Source organism: Equus asinus, chromosome 9 (assembly GCF_041296235.1).
Source record: "Equus asinus isolate D_3611 breed Donkey chromosome 9, EquAss-T2T_v2, whole genome shotgun sequence".
In the NCBI taxonomy this organism is placed as follows: Eukaryota; Metazoa; Chordata; class Mammalia; order Perissodactyla; family Equidae; genus Equus; species Equus asinus.
The window spans coordinates 32,934,780-32,957,326 of record NC_091798.1 but is presented as its reverse complement, the minus strand read 5'-3'; the positions used below and the strand labels follow the sequence as shown (position 1 = coordinate 32,957,326).

The 22,547-nt window shown below is 36.0% G+C and overlaps 1 protein-coding gene across 2 annotated transcripts; it reads left to right on the top strand.

The window, feature by feature from the left end:
* Positions 1 to 6,484: 6,484 nt before the first annotated feature.
* On the top strand, positions 6,485 to 21,887 carry LOC106839830 (serine protease inhibitor Kazal-type 6). 2 transcript variants are annotated; one of them, XM_014854816.3, is made up of 5 exons: positions 6,485 to 6,755; positions 9,627 to 9,649; positions 17,664 to 17,738; positions 20,450 to 20,565; positions 21,196 to 21,757. In XM_014854816.3, exons 1-5 carry the CDS (start codon positions 6,698 to 6,700, stop codon positions 21,239 to 21,241), a joined length of 318 nt encoding a protein of 105 aa, XP_014710302.1. In that variant the 5' UTR covers positions 6,485 to 6,697; the 3' UTR covers positions 21,242 to 21,757. The 2 variants fall into 2 exon arrangements, with proteins under 2 accessions (XP_014710302.1, XP_014710303.1); XM_014854817.3 differs by lacking the exon at positions 17,664 to 17,738 and having other exon boundaries at positions 6,538 to 6,755; positions 21,196 to 21,887.
* The last annotated feature ends 660 nt before the right edge of the window (positions 21,888 to 22,547 follow it).

Genomic DNA, 22,547 nt, shown 5'->3' with positions numbered 1-22,547 from the left:
GCTACCAAACAAGAAGCAATCAGTAAATAATGTAACATAGCAGTTTGGTACCAACCTCTGGGAAACAGATTTATAAAAGTTCTAGGAAGAGAAAGATAAATGATCACAGGAATAGACTTCAGCCCTATTATCCTGAACACTTTTATTGATAAATTTGATGCAATCATTGAAGGTGAGATTTTATGTCAGGAGTCAAAAAGATCTTTACATATTGGGAGTGATTACTGGCCAAAATGAGCAAAATGGAATGCTCCCTATGTAAGTCAATAAAACGAACAACAAAAGGAGTTTTCATAGTTTGATTTTCATTGTACTAAAGTAATATAAAGAAATGTAGATAGCCTTGATCATAGTGACATGGAATATGAAGGGAGTGTGGATGGTGGAGTAGAAGCAATGAGTGGTACAGGTTATGTGAATCGAAGAGAAAGAATTGGCACTCAATTATCCACATGTTGCAAAATCTGAGTCCCAATTATGTGATTAGCTATCTACGTGCTCCTGTAGGAGAGTCAGTGAATATTTGGACCTATTCCTTCTATCTCATTAGGAAGCAGGTAAGGACATAGGAGATTATAAGTGAGATTACAGTCCTATTGAAATATATCTGTAGGAAATCAATAGAACGAAAGGAATTGCAGAAAACTAGAATGAGCAAATGTCTATACCTTTAAAACAAGGAAGAAGATAGATTTTGGAAAATGTTGACTACAGTAGTAACTAATGATCTCTGGTGAATATATAGTACAAATTATTTCTTAAAAGCCATATTCGTTTTTTTTTAAATAAATGTGGAGTAATTGCTAAATACCAGAAAGAAATTTGGAGGATAAAAGATTAATAAGATATAGATTCTGTTCACAAGGAGCATCTAGACAAATAGAAGAGATGTCAGATGGATATAATTTTACAAATTGGAGCAGTTTCACAAGAAAGGTAAAGATATGTGTTGTGAGAATTAAGAAGACTAAATATTATTAGTGTCAAACTCAAATGCTTTCAAGGGGCAGCAACATATAAGGTAAATGAGTGGACCAAGGGACACATTTAAATGAAGCAATTACCACTAGATTTTGGCTGATTTTTATCCTGGCAATGAAGAGCCCAAATATTTTCAGAAAATCTTGGGCTTTATTTTTATTCTTTGTTAAATATTCAAATTTCAAAGGTTGTGGACTATTTAAAAATATTTAAAACCACTGCGTGGGCCAAATAAAATCTATCCACAAATCAGAGTTGATCTTCATGCTACCGGTCTGGGACATCTGTCTTGGAGGATTAAGAAATGTTCTGTGAAGAGTATTGTAATTTGGACTTCTCATTGTATGATATGTTGAATTTAGACATATAGTGATTAAAGAAAAGAACATTTCAGGCAAAGGCAACACCATAAGTTCAGGTAGAAAACTAGGAATATAGTGGAAATAAATGAGAAACTATGAAGAGCTTATTTTGGAAGGGGTGTAGAGTTTGTGATGGGGAGGAGCAGGAAATATGATAATATGAGCATTTAGGAAAGAAGGTGAGGATGACCAGTAGTCTAAATAGATTTTTTTTTAAAGCAATTCATGCCAAATATGGCTCATTGTATTTCATAAGGGTTTGAGCTTGGTACCATGCCAGAAAAAATATGGACATTGATTTCGGTAGAGTAACCTTGGAGATAAGTGGGTAAAATACCTTCGAGCCTGTTTTCTTCAACACTTTTTCAATGATATTGATGATGATCAAGAAGACATTTACTAGATTTATAGTTGATACAAAGTTGAGAGGGATCACTAGTGTGCCAACACACTCAAACCTAAACAATTTTGAGAGATTGAATGCAAAATCTTGACAAAACATTAAAGGTGTTTCTAAGCCAAGAAAGTCAAAGAGATAAGTATAAGATGCATGAAAATTACCCAGAAAGCTAGTTTATTACGAATATTAAGACTCAGAAAGGTTAGTTTTAATATCCCTCAAATCTTACAGTTCGTGGCAGAAGTGGAATGCCCATTCCAGGTCTATGTGGAATCAAAGTTTATGGTCTTTCTTATCCATCACGGATAGGAAACCTCATAGAACCACTAAGTATAAAGGTACTATGTCTACTTCTCAGGAGAACTTCAGATCGTATTTTGTGTTGAGTGGAAGATTGAAGTAAATATCTTTTAAGGCCACAATTAATTAAAATGTCTGTGTTTTGTAATTTTCTGACAAAACGTTAATGAGGTTTACATCTAATATACCGAGTAGAGTGGATCAAATTTTACATAAGCTAAAGTTTTTAAGTGTCAAAAAAAGAAATTTTCTTATTTTAAATGTTTTTTTCTTCATTTCACAGTCATAGCAGAAAACACTTGCCTTGACAAGGATACTTCAATCTCAGTTATTTAGCAAACATTTTCTGAGTGTGTATTAATTGCTAACAATGTTTGAAAGTATAGTACTGTGGATACCACAAAATTTCTGCCATTAATGACACACATTTTACTAAGTGGCTGTGTCTCTGGTTTTCCCTTCAGATCGATTCTCCTTATGCCTTCTTTTACCCCAAAATGGCATCTGGATCCGAAAGGAAGCTTCACAACATCTGCAGAACAGTGTCTCATCTACACTGGCCTCTGCTGAGGTGTTTCTTACCAGTTGGTTCCTGGATATCGACTTCTATTCCCCTCATGAAGTGCTGCAGTGTAACATGGCTCCCATAGTCACCATATTTCCTGCTTGTGCCTCCACACCTCCTCATATTATCTATCTGATGTGCTAGCACCCTCTGCTGAATTATATGATTTCTCCCATCAAGTTTTGCAGTTGTGTTATCTCTTAACTCTGAGCCTCCTTGCCCTGAAATCCAAGCCTTTCCAGTTCATCAGTCTTCTCAGCACTGTCTTTGGGACGATGAATTTCAGCTGCTTTTTCTTATCTTCATTGCAGTGTGAGAGACCCTTGTGAGATGCTACCAGGTCCGAATACCTGGGTACCTCCCTTGCTATCGCCACTCTGCTTCGTGCATGCCAAGTCAGATGGCGCCTCTTTACTCTCCTCCAAAAGCTAGAGTTTTTGAGTAAGCCAAGACACCGAAGTCTAAACTCTGGAAACTCGTTCTCATTCTCTTCCTAGACCCCTCCCTTCAGGCCTAGAAAATGTTTCTCCTCTTTCCTGTGTGGTCCAATGGAAGTTCTAAGAAAAACAATTGGTAGTCTGAATGAATATTGATTGCTTCAAATACAAGATTCTTGGTTTTAATCCATTGTATGGCTAGAAAAGTTTTTAAAAAACTTCATAATTTATTGCTGAGTAGTGACTTCCTTGATTAAGGTGGTGCTGTCCTTTTTTGAAATATGCCTCTATCTCTTGACCTGTGCTAAATAGTGGAAGGGCCCACGGATTTGGAGATAAAGTTCTAGATGTTTGAGAAGTGATATCTCAAAATGATAGATTTTACTATATATGAAAAATATTGGGGAAAGGAAAATTTATATGAACAAATAAAATGTGAAAACCTACAAACACAGATATGTGTTTATTTCTGGACCCAGACCTAAGCATTCTAAAAGCAAGAAGCTGCACCTCAGTAGAAGAAGTGATATTGTAGAACCCGGAGCAAAAGTAATGGAATCAAAATTACCCTTAAAATCCTTTAAATGTATATTAAATAAAATGTAGATGATTTTGTGTATACTACCCTGAATAGTAATATTTGTAAGTAAGTGCATCTTGTTTGTATAATAAACTGTACTTGGAAAATATAATCTTATAGTGTTTTGTCTTTAATTACATAAAATAAAATGTGCATAGCTAATTTTTGTTAGCTAACTCTATATTGGGATTGCATTCTGTGTTTGTATAGGAGCCATTAGTTGGACTGCCTTCTCCCATACCTCCTTTCTTTTATTTTTTTCTGTCTCACTTTTTTGCACGATTCAATTCATTGAAATTTACTTACCTTAAATGTTGTGATACTTAAAACTTTTCTTATTTTCATTTTGAAGAGTTACAGAAAACAAAATTAAGCCTGCTGTCATCTGCTTACACTGTGGCCAAAAGACTAGAATTATACACAGCTTCTTTAGTGTCTGTGAATAATTGCCTGTAACTTCTCCATAACCTTCTATTATCTGAGCATCTTATTTAAAGAGCTAATTAAGTGATTCTCATAGAATATTTCTCACCTTTTCCTTTAAGTTGCGAAAAAAATAAATAAACCTTTCACATGGACTCCGAAAGCTAACAAAAATTATTGTTCAAGGTATGAGATTTCTTAAGTATATATAATCCTTATAATATAATAGCCCCTCCTCCATTCCTGTCCAGAACCAATACTTAATTTGTGCTTTCATACTCCCCAGCTTTGTTGTGGTGAGCAGAGTATATGTTGAAGATTCAGAATTGCAATCACTCAGAAAAGAAGGGTAGAATCATTCGGCCTAAGAATCATTCTACGAAAACACCTGTCAAAGAAAAGCTCTCGAAGGATGGGGGAGGAAGGGAAGGATAGAATGGAAGATGAAGAGACAGAGTAACATTTAGATAAACAATGGGTTTGAGAGTTTAGATCAAAGTATGAGAAGCAACTACTATAACTGAAACTTTTGGAAGAGGAGACGTTTAAACAGAAACTTTAGAAAGGCTGCCATGGATTTTATGACGGAACATCACTGACCACCGCTGTTACATTATTTCTTATTATTTGTCAATGCTTTTCAACAGTTGTCATTTTTGGACATGAGGTTATGTTTAGACTGGCCCTACATGTTCTGATCACAGAAGGAGAAGGAGGAGGCTAAAGGGAAGAGGAAGCATTGGGATTGGAATAGGAAGAGGGAGGAAGACAGTAACAGTACCTAAGACTGAGCTCACGTAATATTTTAAAGTTTCCAAGCACTGCACTTTATAATATCTCCTTTAACTGGGCAAAAAATAATTAAAGCTCATGACAAGTAGACAAAATCGTATAGTTGTTATTTGAAAATTTCATAGCTTTCCTTAAGCAATTTCTCAATTATTCTGCTTTTGTAAATATTCCCAGATCGCCCTCCCATAAAGTGCTCAAGAAAAATTTAAGGACAGTTTTTAAGGCAGTTCATTAGTGTCTTTGAAACTTTCAGTGTCTAGCATCTGACCTATAACTTTCTGGAAAGGACTTCAAGATTATACGCACGTGAGTCTATGTGTACGTGTGTTATAGCACACTGCTTTAGCGTGAAAACACTTTTAATACTGGCCGAACACATATTTTTCCTTCCCTCTTATTCCTTGCCTCTCTTTCCTATCTGTGCCCCTCTCGCCCCACTTTTCTCTGCCCTTTAAGTTCAGGTCTTTTAAAATTGTCAGAGAAGCAATTAAAAGAAAAGAATTCTTATTTTTATCACAGTAGTGCTTCATTTTTGATTAAACAGAAAAATCTTTGCAGATTATCAAAATCAATAAAACACATTCCCCATTTTCAAAGACAGAAAATTCATCCTAAATATTGAGATAAATCAAATTAAAATTTCTAAAAGTATACAATTTCCAAAAAGAAAACAATTGTCCTGAAGTTAAGAGAATGATATCCGAACTATGCATATATTTTCTCAAAGTGACTACTTTAAAAGTAAACCAATTATTTAGATGTATAGCTTCTGAGTTATTTTTATACACGTTGCCCTAATCGCTGGTGTTTACATTGGGCACATTTTGTACATTCTTCCCATACTCTATTTTAAAAAATTTTTCTTGATAACATTTTAAGTAGTTGTTCATGATTTGAGACAGACTCTCTCATTATCACTGTAACCATTGTTTATTTTTTTGTTCCCCCAAAGAAAGTTATAACATCACACTCTTTGATCTGTCTTGCAATTAATTGGCTATGATAGTTATTAGGATTCAACTAATTAATACAAAAAGTATATTTTCAAGGAGTTAAAATAAAAACAGCTTTACTATGACTAGTTTTTTATTTTGCAGGAAAAGGGGAAATATTAAATATTCCTCATTTCAGTAACTTTTAAAAATACATAATTTATTTTTTTACAAATTAAAAAAAATACCTTGAGTCCCTTCTTCACTTTCACTTGAAAATTGAAAACCACTGGCATTTGACTACAATAATGATTTAAAAAATTAACAAGCTGATTCCTGCCAGAATCCAGAAAATGCTTTTTCCGATGCAGTTCTGGTGACAATATAGAATATCTGTCTCTCTCAGGTAGACTTTGGGTGATGTGGACTCTGAAAATCCCAGTTACGCCCAAGTTTCCATTCCCCTGTAGTTACTCATCTGAACCGTAGACATGTAGGACCTGTCTGAAGGAGACATAGGCATCAAGTGGGGATCCGCCAGTGAATCATCCCTTTAATGTAGTAAAACCTCAGAGGGAAGAGCAGGGAGGATGTATTGGTTGTCAGGAAAATGTAGACTACTCGTGGAAAATGACATTCTCTATTAACAAGATCTAAGGGGTGACTCATGTAATTGTCTAACTTCTAAGATTGATGGGGAGCATGAAACATTTCTTTAAGCTGGTGACAGGTCCTAATAAATGTCTAAAGTGTATAGGTGTGCATGTGGTTTTAGAATGTGATTTTATAAAGGAGGTGGAGATCACAACTCCTTCGATCATGTCTATATATATGTCTGAGTATGTGTTTAGTGCTCTGGGAAGTGTCTCAACAGAGAACCTGAGCTGAAGAAAGCAGCCTTGATCGGAGTGAGCTAACTGGCACCATGAAAATATCAGGTGTCTTTCTGCTCCTCTCTCTGGCTCTTTTCTGCTTTTTCTCAGGTGAGTTTTTTTCTTAAAATTAAAATCCATTATTTATACTGAACTTGAAATTATATTTGTCCACCATATTTCAAAATGCTAACAATTTTGATATGAAAGACCAATTCTGAGATCAACAGAATGGTGACAAAGATTGTGATGATGAAAATGGTGATAGTAACAATGATAACTTTTTTGTTGAGCATATACTGTATTTTAGGCATGTTCTAATGGCTTTTATGCATTATCTTCAATATACATAGCAAGATATTCATATCCACATTCTACATACAAGACAACTGTGACACAAAGAAGTTAAGAAAATTGCCAAAGGATTTGCAACTAGTAATTAGAATTTGGAGATTGAATTCAGGTCTTCTAGACATCACAGTTGATGTTTGTTCCACAGACTAATCTGAAGGATGGGTAGTTGTTTTAAATATTAGTTTGACTTTCCAAGACCAAGGAAAGATTTTCTGTCCTTATTATTCTTATGATTGGAACTTAATTAAAATGGAAACAAGGGAATAAAAGGCAATTCAGTTAGAGAATCCTTCACAAAAAGTTATCAAACCTTAGAATGCAGAAACATAAATGCTGCTGGTGAATAAAACAATTCTTCAAGCAGAGGAATATCTTTGGCCGCCTTAATGAAAAGTAGTCATATATTCTATCAATTCAGATTATTCAGAGGACAATTAAGCTTCAATATGATGTTTTTCGTCACAGGACCATGTGAACGAACAGGGCCACTGTGTCTGTTTCTTCTTTATTATTCTACTCTAAGCTGTCATAGTGGGCAAAGCATATGCTAGAGTCTCTGGACCCAAGATGTAGGCCCATCTCTTCCACCAATGGCCTGTGTCAACTGGAGAAATAGCTCAAGTCTCTTAGACATTCTCTTATTTGTAGAATGCTGGAAACGAGACTGAGTCCTGGGATCTTCCATGTCTAATGCATCATTTTCTGCAACAAAAGTAGTTGAGTTTTGCTGCTATCAGAGATTTTAAATGCCTGAACATGTAAAAACAACAATTTTTCAATGAGATTGAGTAGATGGAGAAGCCATTGTTCACTGGAAACAAAAAAATATATATTTAGAAATATTAAAGAAATTGAATAAAGGACTCTTCTGATGTTATGTAGTAAACTTGACTACTAAAGCCAGATAACTTGAATGAGTGCCTCTGTCAACTGCTGAGATGGAGTAAAAAAATAAATGTGACCATATTACAATTTACTTGCAAAGATAGTTTCAGAAACTAATTGATATCCTCTTATTACTTAACTTCACAATGGTGAACTATCTTTTAATTGGATCTAGGTGACTAATACATTTAATTTGCCAAAACATGTTTCTTTACAGACGTAGTGCCTAAGAGTCTTAATGTTGAGACCAAGAGAGATAGATTTCAGTCCTTCCATTTCCATTTTATAGCTGTGTGACCTTTCTGAGTCTCTTTTTCCTCATTTGCAAGATGGATATAAAAGAACTAGCCCTATCTGGGAAATTAAATGAGAAAATGAATGTAAAGTGCTTAATTTAGTAGAGGTGACACAGTAAGCGTTCAGTAAATGTCTATTAATATTGCTATTATTGAAAATTAATAATACGATACTAGATTGGACTTGGCATTGTAGATATTAATCCTGCATCTGCCTTGACATTTCCTACAGAGGATATATTGAGTAAAATCTCTCTTCTTCTGATAAAAGATTTGTACAGTGAACAAAAGGCTGAAAATTGTAACAATGAGTTTTCCCTGGTCATAAAAATCACTTGGAGTGGTTATAAAAATATAGACTTCCAGGCCCTATTTGGTCTTATATAATGGAATTTTCAGGTGATTGTCCCAAGAATCTATATTTTTAATAACCAGCCACACTGCTGCACTGAGGTCAGCCATCCCTATAGTAGATGATAGTTAACTTCCTTTCCAGTGTAAAAGCCTTGTTCTCTCTTTATCCTCTTTAACAGAGAATATACTTTAAAGTATTTCCAGTTGTCCTCCCACAAGTGCTGACTATCACTGGAGAAGGATTGCACTTATTCATATACTTTCTGTCATCCAGGAGGTCTTGGGCTTACACATGAGAGGGGTTGTTCTCATTAAGAGTTCCACAGAAATGACCAGAGATCAAAACTGAGCAGCTCATATGAGGATTAAACCTAAGACTTTTACTATTTCAGTATTTTAACCACTGAGCTAATTAGCCCCAACCTAAAATTACACACATAATCATAATGATTGAGGGGACAGAGAGAAGCAAGACTGCATTTATGGAATTCTTTTCTCTTTCAGAAATTTAGAGATGTGGCAGGAGAAAAGAGTCTCAGAAAAGAGAATGAGTTTATCCTTGCTGGTCTATATTTATGCCATGTCTTCAAAGTTGTGTAGAGAGGGCAAAGAGTAATTTTGGACTCAAGAAACAAACAACAAAGTTAATCTCTTCCCCAGCTGCCTGTAAAAAAGTCTTTTGGGAGGGGCTGAAATCACTGGACCTTGGAATGTCAAAGTGAGAAGAGGCTTTCCAACCCAATTTCTCCAAAGTAAGACCAGAGATGATAAGGTCATTCGCACAGTAAATGAGTCACCGAGCCGGGACTGTAACATGAGTCTCCAGATCCTTGACCCATTTTCTCTCACTCCACCCCAAACTCTAAGAAATATTACTCCATCATGGTCCATCTCCTTACATCACTTTTCAGATTTCTACGGCTCCCTAAGAAGTGAGCAAGCATGAAAAATAAAACAAGCATGCCATGACTTGTTGGGATGGCCAAGAACCAAGAACAAGTTCTGGTCCAGGCTTGGAGATTTCCTCATTTTGCAAATCCCACCTTTTGCACATTCAGAAATTACAGTGTTTGAATTCTGTGCTTTTTTTCAGGTGTCTTCAGTCAAGGAGGACGGGTCAGTGCATATTTTTATCTGTTCTTCAGAGTTGGGTGGTGCTTGGCTGGTATTCCCTGGCCAAAGAGAGGTTTGTCTATGGGTAAAAGAGCAAAAGCAATGAGGAAGCAGACCAATCAGGGGAAGTAATTTGTTTTTTAACTACAATCTCTCTAGGAGTATTCTGTTTTTAGTTTAAAAGAGCCTAAATGCCCATTCTCAGATTTTGTTAAAGTAGAATGAATATAATAAAAATTGGATGAATCTGTGATAACGTTCTTGCTCTATCATTAATTTTACTATGTGATCTTGGGCAAGTTACTCAGCTTTCCTGAGCTGCAATTTCCACAACTATAGAAAAGGAATATTATTCACTTCATAGGATTTATATTTAAATTGCATAAACTATGTGGGAGATTTGGTAAACTATAAAAGGACTATTTATTGATTAACAATTAATAGCTTCTAACTGAGATAGGACAGAGATTATTTCCTTTTTAGAAGTAAGGCAACCAAGAGTAGACAGAAAACTTGTTTAACGCTTTGTATTGTGTATACACAAACTGATTCAAACTTAAACACAATTTGTGTTAAAAATTGGAACGGGCACAAATTATTTTCATTGTTTAGCTGATTTTTTCCAAATTAATCCACTAACTTTTTTCTAATTTTCTTGTTCTCACTATCAAAAGACAACACAGACAAGTGCATTTGCTCTGTCTTGTTCCTGTGTCCATACTGAACATTTCTACTTGACCTTGGCATTAGTTGTTGTTTAGCCTTGTTGTGCTCAAGAGCTCTTGGCATTAAAAGTTTCCAGACACTACTGCCAACTGATTGGAGTTAGCAAAGGAGTTGAAAACAATTTTCCAATCCTAGTGCAGTTATTACACTGCATAAAGTTTTTTCCCCAAATTTTGGCATCTCAGAAATTGAGATGCATCTTACAATGGATGATGCCTTAAAATTAACTGCCAGTGTGTGTGTTCACTTGTGTGTATTAATGCATGCACACATGAGTGTTTGTATTGGTATATATAATTGTACATATTAAAATTTATTTCTTCTTATGTTTAAATACATATGGTAGCATGGTCTACATTAAACATCAAAACAAACAAACAAGGAAAGGACATAAGATCGAGCCAACACATTTCATATCCCATAAGGTAGTAAAAGATGAGAAGATCATTGCAGACAGATTTAAAAGATATGGAATTCAATCCTAATTTTCTCCTTAACATGCAAGTTGCTTCCTTTCTTTGGGTTTTGATTTTGCAGATTTTTAATGCTTCCTAGATTTTCAGTGTTTTCTAAAGTTCCTTTAAAATCTACTACAGTCATACCTCAGAGAAACTGAGGTTCAGTTCCAGACCACCACAGTAAGGTGAATATTGCAATAAAGCAAGTCAAACAAACTTTTTGTTTTTGCAGTGCATAAAAATGTTATGGTTACACTATACCATAGTCTATTAAGTGTGAAATAGTTATGTCTAAAAAAACAATGTACACACCTTAATTAAAAAATGCTTTATTGCTGAAAAGTACTAACCATCATCTGAGGCTTCAGCAAGTCACAATTTTTTTGCAGGTGGAGGGTTTTGCCTAGATGTTGATGGCTGCTGACTGATCGGGGTGGTGGCTGCTGAAGGTTGGGATGGCTGCCTCAATTTCTTAAAATAAGACAACAATGAAGTTTGTTGCATTGATTGACTCTTCCTTTCATGAATGATTTTTCTGTACCGTGCAGTGTTTGATAGCATTTTACCTACAGTAAAACCTCTTTCAAAATTGAGTTCAAACCTCTCAAGCCCTGTTGCTGCTTTATTAACTAAGCTTATATAATATTCTAAATTCTTTGTTGTCATTTCAACAATCTTCACTGCATCTTCACCAGGAGTAGTTTCCATCTCAAGAAACCACTTTCTTTGCTCATCCATAAGAAGCAGCTCCTCATCCGTTAGGTTTTATCATGAGATTGCAACAATTCAGCCACATCTTCAGGTTCCACTTATAATTCTAGTTCTCTTGCTATTTCCACCACATCTGCAGTTACTTCCTCCACTGAAGTCTTGAACCCCCCCAAAGTCATCCACGAGGGCTGGAATAAATTTTTTCCGAATTCCTGTTAATGTTAATATTTTCACCTCTTTTCATGAATCATGGATGTTCTTAATGGCATTTAGAATGGTGAATTCTTTCCATAAGGTTTTCAATTTACTTTGCCCAGTTCCATCAGAGGAATCACTATGGCATCTATAGCCATATTTCTTAAAGAATAAGACTTGAAAGTCAAAATTATTCCTTGATCCATGGGCTGAAGAAGGAATGTTGTGTTAATCTCATTGCACATCTCCATCAGAGCTCTTGGGTGAGCAGGTGCATTGTTAATGAGCAGTAATGTTTTGAGAGGAATCTTTTTTTTCTGAGCAATAGATCTCAACAGTAGGCTTAAAATATTCAGATATTCAGTGAACCATGTTGTAAACAGATGTGCTCTCATCCAGGCTTTGTTGTTCCATTTATAGAGCACAGGCAGAGCAGATTTAGCATCATTCTTAAGGGTCCTAGGATTTTCAGAACAGTAAATGAGCATTGGCTTCTACTTAAAGTCATCAGCTGCATTAGCCCGTAACAAGAGATTCAGCCTGTCCTTTGAAGCTTTGAAACCAGGCACAGTGACTTCTCATCTCTAGTTATGAAAGTCCTAGTTGGTATGCTCTTGTAATATAAATCTGTTTCATCTGCATTCAAAATCTGTTGTTTAGTGTAGCCATCTTCATTAATGATCTCAGCTAGACCTTCTGGGTAGCTTGCTGCAGCTTCTACGTCAGCACTTGCTGCTTCACCTGCACTTTTCTGTTACGGAGACAGCTTCTTTCTTTAAAACTCATGAACAAACCTCTGCTAGCTTCAAACTTTTCTTCTGCAGCTTCGTCACCTCTCTCAGCCTTCATGGAATTGAAGAGAATTAGGGCCTTGTTCTGAATTAGGTTTTGGCCTAAGGGAATGTTGTGGCTGGTTTGACCTTCTATCCAGACCACTTAAACTTTCTCCATATCAGCGATAAGGTTGTTTTATTTTCTTATCATCCCTGTGTTCACTGGAATAGCACTTTTACTTTCCTTCAAGAACTTTTCCTCTGCATACGCAACTTAGCTAACCATTCAGCACAAGAGGTCTAGCTTTTGGCTTATTTCAGCTTTTGACACGCCTCCCTCATTAAGCTTGATCATTTCTAGCTTAGGATTTAAAGTGACAGACATGTGACTCTTCCTTTCACTTGAACACTTAGAGGCCATTGTAGGGTTATTAATTGGCCTAATTTCAATATTGTTTTGTTTCAGGAAATAAGGTGGCCCAAGGAGAGGGAGAGAGATGAGGGAATGGCTAGGGGGTGGAGCAGTAAGAACACACACACCGTTTATCAATTAAGTTAGTGTCTCATATGGATACAACTTGTGGCACCCCAAAACAACTACAATAGTAACATCAAAGATCACTGATCATAGATCACCATAACAAGTATAGTAATAACGAAAAAGTTTGAAACATTGTGAGAATTCCCAAATGTGACACAGACACAAAGTGAGCAAATGCTGTTGGAATAATGGCACCCATAGACTTGCTCAATGCAGGGTTGCCAGAAAACTTCAGTTTGTAAATATGCAATAGAGTGAAGTGCAATAAAACTAGGTATGCCTGTATTTACTGATTCTATTTCTTTAGAATGGCCTAAATTGTATAGTCTGTTTCCTTTAGGATCACGTGGGATGCTTACTAAATATGTAGATCCCCAGGCACCATGCCAGACTTGCTGAATAATAATCATGTCGGTGGGAGGTTTTGAATCTGCATTCTAAATAATTATCCAGTGCTGAGAAGCACTGAATTTGGAGCTCAAATGCATTGGAGACAATATAGATGAGTCTAATTCAAATATTTACTGACTGTGTGATTTGAAGAGTGTCTCTTCCCTTCTCATAGCCTTTGTTTGAAGGTCTGGATTCAACGATCTTTAAAGCCCCTTCTGGCCTTAGCTAGCTAAATAAGTATGAACTAAGCCTGTCTTGCAAAGACCACTGTCTCTTTTCTACTCACATATAAAGGACAGGGAGGGTGCCACCTTTCAGATGGCATCAAGGCTACCATTTCTCTTTCGCATGTCTGGAAGTAGGGTGGCAGTCCCAGTGCCAGGCAGAAGAATTTGAAACTAACCGTAGGAGCATGTCTGCTCAAGTCTAATCCAGCCAAGACGGAAGGAAGAAAGATTTCCTCCAAAACTCAAGTCATTCTTCTCATGCCAAGAAGTCTCTCCTTGATGAAGCATCTGATGGGAGATTATAGTTAGCAGTCTAAACTCTAGATTTATAAAAGTTTCATATTCTTTCAAAAGGATTATTCAAGCTAAACAAAGGGCATGTTCCTGTACTTTTGGAATTCATGGTCTTGTAAAATTTTCCCTATAAATGTAAAGGACTAATATGCTGCCGAGTCTTTTATTTGCCAAGTAGAAACGTTTATTTAAAATAATAATAACATAATAGCAATTATTATTTTTAATAATTAAAAAATGAAACTACTACTTACCATCAACAGCCTTCATTAAAGTAATTGTAGTATAACACCAAAATGCTTGAAAGACATCATCTCAGAAGATGGACAGTCCTTTGAACTGAATAAATTTTGCTTTTAGAAGCACTTACTCCATCATACTTTACTTTTCTTATTTTCCTACTTGGCTGTTATTTGGGAACCACATCCTTAAAGAGTTATTTAAATGAATTAATATAATAAATTTCTCAAAAACTGTGATTGGCAATCCTTTTCTGTTAGAATAATTTTTGGTATATCTAAGTTTATTTTTGTTTGTATTTTAAGATAAGGATGTGATGAATTTTGGAACAGTTAGTGAAACAATGCTCCATGACCAGAATATGTTTGAAGCTATTCATTTTTCCTAGTGAGCTTGAACTCACTGATAATTAATATACTGACAGAATATCTAAACACAGTTTGGAGATGTTGGCTAGCACCTACAACTTAACTAAGGTTAGGAAATCTGAGTCCTCAGAAGGAGGACCTCGCTGACTCAAATTTACCAACAGTAGTAAAGCTGTGAAGTCAACATCTCAGGACCCCTGACTCCATATTGAGTGAGCTTCCATAGTTCCATGCTACCTCTGATCTGCAACAGAAGGCCACTGAGCAGTGCATGTGAAAGTGTTTTGAGCCGTATAATTTTCTAAACAAATTTCCGAGAGTGTTTATTATCCTCACTTCTTAAGCAAAGAAGTAGTATAATGAAAACAATAGTTCAAAGTAACTTGTCACAACGTGTAGGAGGGATTTTGAAATTTGGAGGAAATGGAAGCAGAGAGAGCAGAATTTATTGTATTGGCTAAGAGAAGAAATGTTGGGCAGTGGGTTTAGGCAGCAAATTTAGAATTGATGAAGAGGACTTGAGATAAAGAAATACACAAAAGGAAGCACCTGCAAAGGGAAAGGAATGGCAATGTTTTAATCTGAGGGTAGGTTGAGGAATCTGAAGAATGGTGCTCTTATGAAAAAATTGAAAAACTAGAATGTAAAACTAGTTTGGAGGGAAAGACAAAGTTATGTTTTGGACATAAATGAGTATTAAGTATAATCAAACTGTTGACAAAAGGTGTCCTGTATATTTCTGACAATTAGGAATTAGAATTTGAGATTTTGATGAAGACTCAAAGGGAAAAAAAGTCTAGGACTCATCAGTGTCATCTGGGAAAATACATGTTCTTAGAGAGAGAAAATCAAATATATAAAATTTTCTTGAAAATGACCATAATGAATACCCAGGAAGAAAATAGAAAAGACAAAAAAAGGAATAGAGAAGAAATAGTTGGAGAGCCAGAGTATTGACATACTACAGAAGGCAGGAAAGAGTTTCAAAAAGATGGGCATGATCAAGCACAGCACATACCATAGAGAAATCATGAACGCTTTATAAATAGCCAATGGGTGTATCCTGAAAGGTGTCATTTTTTACAGTAGTTTTGGATGTGCGGAAGTGGTGTGGAAGCAGGAAGTAGAAGCCAAATCAGAGAGGGGTGAAGAAAACTAGTATGATAAAGAAAAGAGCTGATCTAACCACATAGGTCATATTTTTCAGTAAAAGGAAGAAGACATGAAGACCTACACCCTAGGTGTGTATGTAAAAGTGACTGCAAATTTGCATTGGCATTATTTGTAGAACCAAAGTGCTAGACTAAAATATCAATGGTCCTGACTCTTTAGTCACTTTAGTGATCGCTCATTTTCCAGCCAAGCTAAATATTTTGTAGTCACCATTAGCAACAATGACTAATCTGGGTACTGAAAGTGTTGCTCTATTCCAGAGCATTTTTAAAGGTACAATTTTTTGAATAACCACAAGGGGTCAGGCTGATACTAAACATTGGCACCCAAGTGCCTAGAAGTAGTCTCTGGAAACTAAATGGAGGTGATTGTTAAATCCAACACCAATCTGGAAAACATCAAAAAAAAAAATTCACTAAAATAGGATAAGAAATACGGGCTCCAAAAATTCTAGAATGTGACGCAATTCACATTGTTAGTGTTTATAATAGCAATCTTCCACATGATACACGAAATTTTACAAAGTATTTTCAAAGGATTTTTCATTACAATAACCCTAGAAGATAGGCATTCCCAGCCCCTGTTAAAGATAAAGAAATATAAACTCAGAGCAGTGAAATGTTTGCACGAGGTAATGCAGCTAGTAAGTAGGAGAAGCAGAATTCAAACTCAGGTCACTCTAACTCCATCTACGAGACAATCCCCCAGCCTTACAGAGCATTAGGATGTTTTAAATAGATTTGGTGAGAGGTGGAGGGGGGGGAGATTTTCCTGGATTTCCTGGATTTCCTGGATTTCCTAAATGCTTCATGGAGGAAACTTTAAAAGAGAAAAGATAATCCAACCATGACCCTTGGTCTAGACTTGCTTTCACTTCCACTGAGAAATCAATTGTTTGGATTTTATTTAAGAGTTTAAAATAAAAATATAAAAGAGGAGAGGAAATTTAGGCAGAGGAAAGGCACGACATTCAGAAATCTTAGCCTACTTCTCTTCAAGTTGTGAGAGTTGTGGTCTCTTTCTGGTTCCAACTCTGATATTCCTCTGCTGTGCTCTTTGCTTCACAGAGGGGCTTTCTGGCTGGCTCTGCAAAGGCGTTCTTTATCTTGCCCAACATCTGGGACTCTCAGAGAGTGGCCATTTTCTGTTTTCTGTCACCATGCTAAAATTTCTCACACAGTGAATGAAGAGGGGCCTCTAGATAGAAAGGAGGAAACATTTCAGCATAGTTGTTATTTCTCTCACCCAGTTGAAGAACTAAGAACTCGGCTTTATTTAAGCCACTTCACCGAAAGAAGTCACTGCTAAATCTTAGATCACCATACCTGGAAGTGTCCTTAGAGACAACTAGGCCGATGGTGTTTAATGTTTCGTGTGAGTCACAGATGCCTTTCAGAATGTGATGAGAGCTACAGCGAGGGCAAGCCTACAATAAGAAGTTTATTTTCCGTACTCTTAGTCCAGGACTATTTCAAATATTCCACACTGACCTTCTACAACTCTTCTATGACCACATTTGATCCTTATAACAACTCTAGGAATGACGTGTGGCAACTGTTATTTTTTTGAAAAATTTTGGTTAAGAAAATTGAGGTGCAGAAACTGAGTGCTTTGTCTAAGTGACACAACTAGCTAATGGCGAAAGGCAGAACAAGTTCTATAACGTGATTCTTCAGCTTACTTCAGGGATCATCAAAGATGCTACAATTTAAAAGTATGAAATACATCTATGTCCTAAGGAAATTTGCTCATATGCCATTTGATTGATTTGATTTATTGAAATCCTTTGCTCTTCCTAGTCTCATTCCCAGGGGGCAGGGGAAGGGGAAAAGTGGGCTTGGGGGAGTGAGGTAGGGGTCTAGAAACTCTCAAAGTGAATGTTTTCCCCAAGTGCCACTTCCATATCTCCTTTCTAAAGGACAAAAGAGGCTGGATCGCAAGATCAGAGGGCCGATTGCTAAGGAAAGGTGGCTTAAGGAAGCGTCTCTCTCACGTAAGAGACTTTCTTTTTTCTTTTCCTCACTGCTCTGACTGTAGACACACACACATCTCTGACTGAGATGCCCTTTCCTCAGCTTCCACATGTGCTTGTCCTACTGTGGTATTTATCACACATGATGCTGTAATTACCTATGATCTTCTCTGCTTTCCTAATACAAATACGATGGTGAACTTATTGAGCTATTGTTTATAATTGATGCCTCGTTGTATCACCAGCACCCAGTACCACGTCTTCCAAATATTAGTTACTTATTGCCTATTTGTGAAATAAATGAAAATATCAATGTGGTTTACAGCTCTTTCTTGACTCAAGCACATACCTGCAAATGTGTGCATTAATGATGTAAATACAGAATACATTAGCTTTTGAGAAAAAAGTGTCTTACAGTTTATAACGCCCTAAACATTTTCCAGCCTTTTTTCCATTTGGAGAACTAAAGGAAGTATTAGTGTCCTAGAAGTGGTACGAGAGGGTAGAGTTATCTTTAAGAGCAGTGGAGAAAAGCGGGACTGTGGCTGGGACTGCAAGAAGCCTAGGGATATTCTACACAACCAAGCCCTCAGAAGACCTCTGCTAAGCATCATACTACCCAATCTCAGTAGGGCAGATGCTAAATTTCAAAGAAACATGTCTTTGATTGTCTTAGATGCCATAAATCTGACACATATGATAATATTTTTAAACTCAATTGTATGTGTCTTTTGCTGAGCATTTTATCATGCAAAGCTTTGGAGAGCTTTGTCACTGCATAAAGTTTTGCTAACATCTTAAACAAATAATTCCTCTTACTTATGCTCAAACATGTCCCAAATAAGCTATTTTAATGATGTTTACATGTCCTGACTATAAGCGTAGTCAAAGGTACCTAGTGACAATTGGTTTTTATTTCTTTCAGTGAGAATGAGTTAGAAATCAACCATACTAGATTGTTGGAAATTTTGGATTAGCAATGAGAAGGAATATGTTCAAGCCTGGTCTCAATGCTTCCTGCTTGTGTGGCTTTAGTAAGCCACTTAATTTTCCTGAGGATCAGTATTCACTTCTTTAAATTGCTTAATATAATATTACTCAGTATACATCTCAGGGTTATTGCAAGATTAACTGAGTAAAATCCATATAAGAGTAGTTTGAATACTATGAAGCAATTGATAAACATGACAATATTATTTTAACGGAACTAGGATAGGGTAAAATATCCTCCATTTATGTTGAAATATCCTTTCATTCCACACAGCTGAAATTTGGAGAAGTTCAGTTCTACCTATTGTGCATTGCCTGGAATAAAATGACTCAAATGTCATTTGCTCACCAAATACTGACTTGATTGGCATTGAATTGAAAAGAATCTTAAAACTCCAGACTACTGATAGACCACTAACTGAGGGGAGATATGGTGGCATAGGTGCTACCATTCCTTTTATAGACCCCATGATCATGATTCCTAATCAGTCATAGCTGTGTTCTCACCAAGGCTGAATGCAACCTCAGAATCCTAAACACAGCACCTTAGGCAGCCATTACCAAGTTATCGTAGCAAGCGTTAACAGTTCAAATTCTACAAAAGACTCTGAGACAGAGTAAGTTAATATAAAGACATTAAAATTTTGTTTTCAAGAGATAATAAATTGATCTGGCACCTACGGGGAAAACTAACAAGCCATCAGAGAATGTCTGGGAGCTCTTTGCAACAATCTTCCATATCTTTATAGCAATACAGAAGGTGGACTTTAGAGTCACATTAATACAGTAAAAAAAAGATTTTTTTTCACTTACAAGCCAATAACTACTCATAATTGGAACAATTTAGTGTTTTAGCAAGAAGTCCTACCTATAGCATTTGCCTTACACCTTATTCCTTACTCCTTACAAATCTGCCTTACATCATTAGCTTACTCCTGAATACAACAGCTACAGAAATGGACTTCCTGTGTCTCAAAAAGAAAGATTCAATTATGTTTAATATATTCTAGTTAGGTAGATAAGGAGAGCTATTTTCTATTTCAGGAAGCTTTATACCACAACTATGTATATACAGATGGTCCCCAATTTATGATAGTTCAACGTATGATTGACTTTTCAACTTTATAGTGGTGCAAAAGTGATACACATTCAGCAGAAACCATACTTTGAATTTTGAACTTTTCCTGGACTTGCAGTGTACAGCATGATGCTCTCTCGTAACGCTGGGCCATGATCACAGGGTAAACAACCGACACACTTAGAATCATTCTGTACCCATGCAACCATTCTGTTTTTCACTTTCACTACAGCAATCTATAAATTACATGAGATATTCGACACTTTATTATAAAATAGTCTTTGTATTAGATGGTTTTGCCTAACTGTAAGCTAATAACTGTTCTGAGAACTTTTAAGTTAAGCTAGGCTAAGCTATGATGCTGAGTACATTGAGTGTATTAAATGCATGTTTTCCCTATGATATTTTCAACTTATGTTGGATTTATTGGGATGCAACCCTACTGTATGTTGAAGAAGATCTGTATATATCTATAGTTATGTGGCTATACAATGATATATATACTTATCATTATCATTATATATATTATTGTGTATATATATATATATATATCATTATCATTATATATGTATAAAATTTTAAGTTTGCTATCCAAAGCTTCTATTCTGAGGGATAGTCCCATAAATAGGATGCACCAGCAATGTCACTATGTTTACTTTGGTAGGTCAATTGTGGTGAGTTCCAGGATCCTAAGGTCTTCTGCACTCGGGAATCTGATCCACACTGTGGCTCTGATGGCCAGACATATGGCAATAAGTGTTCCTTCTGTAAGGCGGTGGCGTAAGTATCATACTCACCAAACCTGTCCCTTGCAAACACAAACTCCCAGAATAAGATGTTTTCCTTGAGATATTCTAAAAAGTTCTACTTATACCCACCCATAGAGACTGAAGAAACAAGTTTTGGACAAATGAACCGAAAACAAATAGATCAAAACCAAAATAAAGTAAAGTACATAAGTTATTTGAAAAAATATTAGTTATTTTACTTTGTTATTACTGAAAGTCCTGAATATATGGTCCACCATAAAATGCCAAATGCCTTAATATTTGGTTCAGCTTCTTTCATCTTCTATCACGATAAACTGTGACACTATATAGTCTCTTTGCCATTATTTCTGCTGTTACTTTTACCTTTTCTACTTGTATATATATTTACTCTCAGCAAGTGAACAATTGAAACCAAAAGTCTAAGCCTTACTAAAAGTCTGAAATTTAAGATTCATGTTTTCTGCAATTAGACCAGATGTCAACTCTGAGTGCATTTAATTAACCTCTGCCAAATTGTAGACATGGATACCTGTGGAATCAAATGATGACATGGACTATGACATAATTAAACACTTTTCAACCTCTGTGATGAATATTTATGATATTGCATTAAGCACATATTTGTCTTTCTCTTTTATAGGAAAAGTGGTGGGAAGATCAACCTGAAGCACCAGGGAAAATGCTGAATTAGAGCCAGTGTTTCATGCTGACTTGTCAGCTCTCTCATCCTTTTCTCGCTTCTGCTTTTACTTTTCTCTAGCAGATCCCTCAAGTTTATAAAGACTCACCTTCCACTCTGTCTGGGTCTTGGGCAGTTCAATATATATATATTTCCTTTGATTCACTTGTCAATAAAGTAAATTCTGCAGAAGCATTGCTGGTGTTTTTACTTTGAGATCAAGAAAAGATACAGATACAAAATGAAAGAATTGACCTGGCATAAACTTAGAGAAAAAGATCTGTTTTTTGATCTAAATCAACCATGAAGTCACTGAGGGATCTTGGGAAAAATCCCTTCCCCTTTCTTATTCCTGGAATTCCATGTGGTTAATGAAGAATTTTTAACAACATGATCATATATGATGCTTACAATTATTTTACAATATCTATTATTTAAGTCTTAGATCACATAACATCTGTTCTTCCCAATTTTAGGAAAAGTATTTTATATAAAATTAAAATGTTTGTTCTTTCTGGACCATAGTTTTCTCATCTCTATGGAATGATGGATTTGGACTACATAATGCGTAAAGACACACATTATTTGGTTTCCTAGCAACATCAAAGGGTCTAGCAGATAGAAAAAAGTGAATAAATATTTAATAAACAGTGAATAGATGCAGAGTCTCTAGAAGTGTGTACATTTAAAGAATGTAGTCAATTGATCTTAATTGTGGAATGAGAGAACTGATTGAAGCAGGAGGAATCTTAAGGCTGAGAGAAAGTTTAACTAGTTACTGCCAAAGAAAAAAGCTCCAGTTAATAAAAGAGTCATGTTTACAACACAGCTCTTTTGAAACCAGCTCAGTCTCCATGTTCCTGGCTCAATTCTGTGAGGACAAGTTGGGTACATTAATACCTCATTCTGAGCAATCCAGATGGCAGTCTCCCTTCGAGTACTTTCAAGTAGCAGAGTGTGTTTTTACAAATAACATCTTCCTGGGTGAACTCACACAGAACACATCTCTAGGTGCATTTACTAGGGATAACCATCAATGAACATTTACTGGGTGCCTACTCTGTGGCAAACTCTGTTCTTGGTTCTTGGGATACAGTTACGAGTGGAGGTAAGAAGGGCAAAAAATCCCTATATTAATGAAGTTTACATTCCAGCAGGGAGAAATGGACAAAAACAATAAACACAATAAACAAGTAAATGACATAGTCATGTTTGGGGAGAGGCGGTGGCCAATTGTAGTACTAAGTCAGTTCTTATTGGGAAGATGTAGAGATGAAAGAGCTGGCCAAGTAAATACCCTGGGGAAGAGCAAA

What these genes read in the sequence shown, in the direction of transcription:
- LOC106839830 (XM_014854816.3), top strand. Translation starts at nt 6,698, where the DNA reads ATGAAAATATCAGGTGTCTTTCTGCTCCTCTCTCTGGCTCTTTTCTGC. An exon ending in TCTTCAGTCAAGGAGGACGG is followed by an intron (nt 9,650 to 17,663) that starts GTCAGTGCATAT and finishes TCCTTTCTAAAG; the next exon opens with GACAAAAGAGGCTGGATCGC. An exon ending in TAAGGAAGCGTCTCTCTCAC is followed by an intron (nt 17,739 to 20,449) that starts GTAAGAGACTTT and finishes TTACTTTGGTAG; the next exon opens with GTCAATTGTGGTGAGTTCCA.